Here is a 7082-nt window from a genome sequence, read left to right on the forward strand (position 1 = left end):
TGATTGTCTTTAAACTAAACACCGCTCTAGTCATCATGAACAAATCCTAATAACAATAGATTATAATGACAAGCCATATCCCTCTTCAAGGCGATAGGGTTTCTATCAATTTTCACCGGTCCAAAATCCCAAATTTGCTTATTTTTTTCCCAATGTTTTACTTTTAATTTTTAATAATTTTCGTCCCTCCTAGGGAAAGTTTTTTTTTATTGTTTGTTTTTATGAATAAAATGCATTATGTGTACGCGAAGTATGCGCACAAGTTTAAAACTCTCATTTTATATACTTGCTTTTAAACGTTTTGTAATTTGTGTCCTTCCATCAACTCAGCCTAACTTCATTACTTTTTGGAATGGTTGTCTACTTCCATCAACTCTGCTTACCTCTGTATATTATTCTTTTATATTCCTCTTTTTACTCTAACGGTCAAACCCATTTCCACCACTAATATCAATTACAACTATTAGGGTTAATGTTACAAACTCCGTTCTTAAAATTAATATCATGAATTTGTGGTGATGTGGAAAGAAAAATACCTCTTAGTTTTAGTCCAATGGAAACTCGAGAAGAGCCATATCAAAATTTTACATCCAATCGTTTGAAAAGTTGGTAAATCTGAAAACCCGATTCTAAGGTTCATGCCTAACATTTGGGGTTTTTTGTTTCTAGATATTTTTCATTGATTCTGATGTTTTAATTTATAAGTAGTTATATCTCCTCATTTTGCAATCGATTCAAACATAAATTTATAGTTTTTGGGTCCAATTTTAACATCACTGAAAGTTGAATGTTGATCACAATGTTCTTGAATTTTCCAGAACTTGTTTTTATGATCGTTTATGACTAATGATTAGTGTAATAGTTATGTTAGATGCTATTGATAGAATTTAATAATTCTATAAACACATAATTCTCTAAAATAGAGACAGGGATCGTAGTCATCATATCTAATTATCGAGATTAAACCGAAAGCGGAAGCGTACCTGAATCCATAAGGAGATAATTGTAACGGTATCTGAATCTGTATAGTATCCTTGATTATTGTCTTCCTCAACCAAATACTCCTTAGGGTTTCTCAATGGCTCTCTCTGATGGGCAGAAGATAAGCCGTTACGTGTACTTGATATATTGGGGACTATAACCCTTTTTATATACCACCTAATTACATCTCCCATTATAATTTAATTGGGCCTGGTATTAGGTATCCACTTATTAGGTCCATACAATAAATTAAAATTTAATTGGGTTTCTTATTTGATCACTTAATTTAACCCAATATAATAAATAGAAAATATAATTGATATATTTATATGTAGCCCACAAAATAATTATTATTATTAAAAATAATAATAACAATCTCCCACTTGGGCTTCATATCAATCCAGAATCAATTATACAAAACTTTATGTTATTTCTAGAGAACTAACAATGAGATTTACAGAATGGGGGTTGAATGTAAATCTCAAAACTTTTTCAAGTTTTGAGCAGTTTATAAAGACTGTGTGTTCAAGATGAACAAGTGTGTGAATTGCTTTAAGCTGATACAGACAGATATATATTCAAACACAAATGTAAAGAACACAATAAACCTTTAAAAACTTTTCTGGTGGATTTGTTGTTCCACCAGAGATGGTATTTCAGAAATTGTGTGATCTAAGAATTTGATCACAGCTGCATCCTAGTACAAACTAGATAATTTTTCTCTCAAGATTTTTCTAAATAGCTCTGAAAAAATTCTTATCTAATTACTAGCTACTACTTGGTTTATATATTACCAAGTTTACAAGTGAAGACAAGGATATAATAAAATAATAAAGTAAGATCTCCACTTGTTTCTTCTCCAGTTCACTCCAGTACTTTGTTGACTTAATGTCTCTTTATACTAGAGTAGAACGGCTGCTTTTTCTGATGTTCCTGAAATTAGGCTGCAACATTTCAGTTATCTCTGTTCACCCACGTGCCTCTGTTTGTAGGTACAACTACCACTTATCAACGGTTAATCAACAGAACATCCGTTGAAGCTTTCATCCGTTGATGCACTCATCCGTTGAAGGATGTTATCCGTTGAAGCTTTAGAGACATCCGTTGAAGCTTAGCTTCTCATCCGTTGAAGGTCTTTAAGTCATCCGTTGATACCACTTCATTTATACAAAATTACAAGGCATGAAATATTCACAATTGGCCTTCCTATCTGCATATCTTCTAGTAGTCAACATGACTCATAGTTTCTCTCAACTTCTAAGAATTACATCTTAAATACAGAGACTGAAATATGCTACAACACTAGACTTATTTCTAAGTAAAGCTACACCATCAACGGATAGCCAAAGTGGTCTTATCCGTTGAGGCTACAGACACTGAATTTCTACTTAAGTGTTTTGTTAAACATATCATCAAACTAATGCACATATATTCCTAACACTTTAGTGCGCAACTTTATGCTATTTATCGTCCTTAGATTTTACCAAAACAATTCGGTCCGAATACTATATATGTATGAGATTCTGGCGGCATTCGTCACAAACTTTACGTGACTAAACCTTCCAGGGTCACCACACAAATATATTCAACGACATGAATCAATGCATGGATAAGTGGCATGGAAATTACATATAATGTGATCTATATAATGTCTATTTCCAACTAGTCCTTAGGCAATCTCTAACGAGATTGATTCCAATTTTCTCAACTCAATGTTAAACTACAATAAGAAAATTGAACAAAAGTAGAGTGACATTTAATAAAATTCCATCAACTGTATTCTGCAGAACATAAACAACTCAATGTATATTACATAAAACATCAAAATACAAACTCCCACTAAACCAAAGTATCACATAAGGTAACACCCATATGAGTAGTATGCTCGTGAAAGACCTTAGGTGTTAACGCCTTAGTGAGCGGATCCGCAATCATGGAGTTAGTGCCAATGTATTCTATCAAAATCTGTCCACTCTGAATCTTTTCTTTAACAACTAGGAATTTAATATCTATATGTTTTGCATCTGTAGTGCTCCTATTGTTGTTTGAATACTCCACTGCTGATTTATTATCACAAAATATCTTTAATGGTCTTTCAACACCATCAAGGATACGCAAACTAGTGACAAAGTTTCGCAGCCATAAAGCTTGATTGGATGCCACAAAACATGCTATATATTCTGCAGCCATGGTGGATGAAGCTATGAGCGTCTTTTTGGCAGACCTCCATGAAATCGCTCCACCAGCCAGTAGATAAACATAGCCCGAAGTAGATTTTCTTTCATCTTTGCATCCTTTAAAGTCAGAATCTGAATATCCAATGATTTCTAGATGATCTGATTTTCTGTATGTGAGCATATTGTCTTTTGTTTTCTTCAAATACCGTAAGACTCGTTTCACTGCTTTCCATTGCTCCATTCCCAGATTACTCAAATATCTTCCCAACATTCCAACAATGAATGCTATGTCAGGACGAGTACAAACTTGAGCATACATTAGGCTTCCCACTGCCGATGCATATGGTATCCTTTGCATTTCCCTTATCTCAAGTTCATTCTTGGGACACTGTTTGAGACTAAATTTGTCTCCCTTAGACACAGGTGTATCCATTGGCGCACAATCTTTCATGCCATACCTTTCTAGGATCTTTTCGATATAGTTCTTTTATGACAATCCAAGAATACCTCGAGAGCGATCTTTAAGTATCTGAATTCCTAATACAAAAGAGGCGTTACCAAAATCCTTCATCTCAAATTGATTAGTGAGAAATTTCTTGGTATCGTGCAATAAGCCTATATCATTAGTAGCAAGTAAGATGTCATCAACGTATAAGAGAAGAAAGATAAATTTGCTCCCACTGAACTTGTGATATACACAATGTTCCACCAAGTTCACTTCGAAACCATATGATGTGATTACATGATGAAATTTGTGATACCATTCACGAGAAGCCTGCCTGAGATCATAGATGGACTTCTTTAATTTACAAACCATAGTCTTTGGATCTCCAATGACAAAGTTTTCTGGCTGCACCATATAAATTGTCTCGCCAATATTTCCATTGAGAAACGCCGTCTTTACGTCCATCTGATATAGCTCTAGATCATAATGAGCCACAAGTGCCATAAAAATTCTAAATGAGTCTTTCATGGAAACTGGAGAGAAAGTCTCATTGTAGTCGATACCTTTTTTTTGAGTGAATCCTTTAGCGACTAGACGAGCCTTATATCTTTCGATATTACCACTCGAATCCCTTTTGGTTTTAAATACCCATTTGCAACCAATAGGTTTTGAGCCTTTAGGCAACTCGACAAGATCCCAAACGTTATTGTCTTTCATAGATTGCATCTCTTCATTCATGGCATCAATCCACTTTTAAGAGTTAGGACTTTGTATGGCTTGTTGAAGATTTACAGGATCATCTTCCCCAATGCCAACTCCATCTTCATGTTCTTGTAGAAAAACAACATAATCATCTGGAATTGCGCTCTTTCGCTCTCTAATGGATCTCCTTAGTGGCACTTCTTGTGATTCATGAGGTTGTTGAGTTTGCTCAATTGGTTCCTCATGGGGAATTTCAGTGTTGTCTTGAACCAGAGGGCCTTGAACAATGATATGTATCATAATCTGATCATTGCTCTCGGCAGAGTCACAAATAGGATCATGACTATCTTCTTCAAAGATAATACTTTTACCTATATCTTCCCTCCCAAAATCAACATCCTCAAAAAATCTTGCATTATCAGTCTCAAAAAAGGATCTAGTAGCGGGATCATAAAATTTAAATCCGCGAGTACGTTTCGGATACCCAGCAAAATAACAACTAACCGTCCTAGAGTCCAGTTTCTTTTCATTTAGCCTATATGGCCTTGCCTCAGCTGGACAACCCCAAACATGTAAATGCTTAATACTAAGTGTTTTCTTAGTCCAAAGTTTGTAAGGAGTTTCGGCCACTGCTTTTGTTGGAACCCGGTTAAGGATATAAATTGCAGTCTTTAGTACATCTCCCCAAAGTGATTCAGGCAAGGAAGAATTACTTATCATACTTCTCACCATATCTTTAAGAGTACGGTTTCGCCACTCAGCAACACCATTCATATTTGGTTTTCCTGGCATAGTGTACTGAGGGACAATTCCACACTCCTTTAGGAAGTTAGCAAAGGGTCCTGGACGTTGCTCACCTGATCCGTCATATCTACCGTAGTATTCACCACCACGATCAGATCTGACAGCTTTAATGCTACTGTTTAGTTGAAGTTCAACTTCAGCTTTATACTCTTTAAACACGTCCAAAGCTTGTGACTTCTCATGTATCACGTATAGGTAACCATACCTAGAGTAATCATCTATGAACATGATAAAATACCGTTGACCGTTCCAAGAGGCCGTAGGGAATGGTCCACATATATCGGTATGAATCAGTTCCAAGACACTCGGAGCTCTATTGGCACCTAACTTTCTCGAGTTTGTTTGTTTTCCCTTAATACATTCTACACAGACTTGAAAGTCACTTAAATCTAAGGGATTTATAATTCTATCATTCACAAGCCTCTGAATTCTCTGTTTAGAGATATGACCTAATCGCTTGTGCCATAATATAGCAGAATTCTCAGTTAACTTACGCTTTGTACCTCTTGCACTTGAGTGCAAAATTTCATTATTAAAAGCAACAGTATCAAGCATATAAAGATTGTCAATCAAAGAACCAGTGGCAACCACATTTGAATTTAAAGAGAAACACACTTTATTATTTCCAAAAGAACAAGTGTAGCCATATTTGTCCAAATAGGAAATAGAAATAAGATTCTGTCTAAAAGACGGTGCAACAAATGTCTCAAATAAATCCAAATAAATACCAGTTTTTAATAATAATCTAAATGTTCCAATAGCTTCAACTGAAACTTTATTGCCGTTGCCCACATAGATAAATCTTTTGGCATCAATTGGCGGTCGGCTCCACAGGCAACCCTGCATAGATACACTTATGTGAGTAGTAGCACCAGAGTCTACCCACCAAGTATCCTTAGGTACAGAAGCCAAATTAACTTCAGAACAAACAAAGACAGAAGTCCTACCCTTCTTCACACGCCAAGCAGCATATTTGGAACACTCTTTCTTCATGTGTCCAGCCTTCTTACAAAAGTAGCAGGTTGTTCCCTTATCCTGCTTCTCTTGCAACTGATGCTTGGGTTTTCCACTTGCAATATCCTTACCTCTCTTTCTCTTCTTATCATGAGAGCTTGATTCCAAGTGAGCACTCTCAGTCTTCTCTCGCAAAACCCTCTCTTCCTCTTGCACACAGTGTGAAATGAGCTCATTAAGAGTCCATTTTTCCTTTTGAGTATATAACTCACCACAAAGTGTCCGAACTGAGAAGGCAGAGAAATAAGAACCAAGTGAACAAGTAACTCATCCGAAAGTTCTAACTTGAGTTCCTTGAGTTTACCAGCAAGATTAGACATCCCAATGATGTACTCCCTTATGTTCCCCTTTCCTTTATACTTCATGGTCACGAGTTTCGACATAAGATTACTCGTTTCCGCTTTCTCATTCTTAGCAAAATATTGCTCAATCTCGGAGAGGAACTTCTTGGCACTTGTGCTCTCAGCATAGAGCCCCGAAAGCCAATTGGAATCGTTCGCTTGATGATCGCCAGACACATGCGATTAGAGCGTTCCCATTTCTCAAGTTGATCCGTCTTGGGATCATCCGTAGTGGGAACTGGTTGCTCTTTCCTTAGCGCAAGGTCGAGATCCATACACCCAAGAACGATCTCAACATTCTCTTTCAACGTGATATAGTTTGTCCCATTCAACATTGGAATCATGCTCAACTGAGCGGAGGCAAAATTAACAGAAGCAGTAACTGTAATAAAAAACAAATATACGACAAATGCTCAAAACTAGTATATATAATAATTGTGATACATTTTAAATATTGGCAACACCATCACAAGATACCTAGCGCTACATTAAATTTTAGTCTTTGGACAAAAAATTTAATTTACAATTGGTACTCTCCACGCAATAATCAAGTATTAACAATTAATTTCTGTCAAATAATAGGCCTTTCTTTGGACCGGCTTATTATTCACATGAAAA

General features: G+C 36.0%; 1 protein-coding gene across 1 annotated transcript; it reads right to left on the reverse strand.

The window, feature by feature from the left end:
• Window positions 1-2696: 2696 nt before the first annotated feature.
• Window positions 2697-3591, reverse strand: LOC141674001 (secreted RxLR effector protein 161-like). Its single transcript, XM_074480728.1, has 2 exons — window positions 2878-3591; window positions 2697-2762 (listed from the first exon to the last, which is right to left on the reverse strand). The coding sequence occupies exons 1-2, from the start codon at window positions 3589-3591 to the stop codon at window positions 2697-2699; spliced, it is 780 nt and encodes a 259-aa protein (XP_074336829.1).
• Between the last annotated feature and the right edge of the window lie 3491 nt (window positions 3592-7082).

The sequence above is a fragment of the Apium graveolens genome, chromosome 7 (assembly GCF_009905375.1).
Source record: "Apium graveolens cultivar Ventura chromosome 7, ASM990537v1, whole genome shotgun sequence".
Classification (NCBI taxonomy): Eukaryota; Viridiplantae; Streptophyta; class Magnoliopsida; order Apiales; family Apiaceae; genus Apium; species Apium graveolens.

Bases quoted from the DNA above. Each gene is read 5' to 3' on its own strand.
- LOC141674001 (XM_074480728.1), bottom strand. From the start codon at position 3,591: ATGGATACACCTGTGTCTAAGGGAGACAAATTTAGTCTCAAACAGTGT. The intron at 2,763-2,877 runs GTCTTTCACGAG...TATGTTCTGCAG, and splicing joins CTAAGGCGTTAACACCTAAG to AATACAGTTGATGGAATTTT.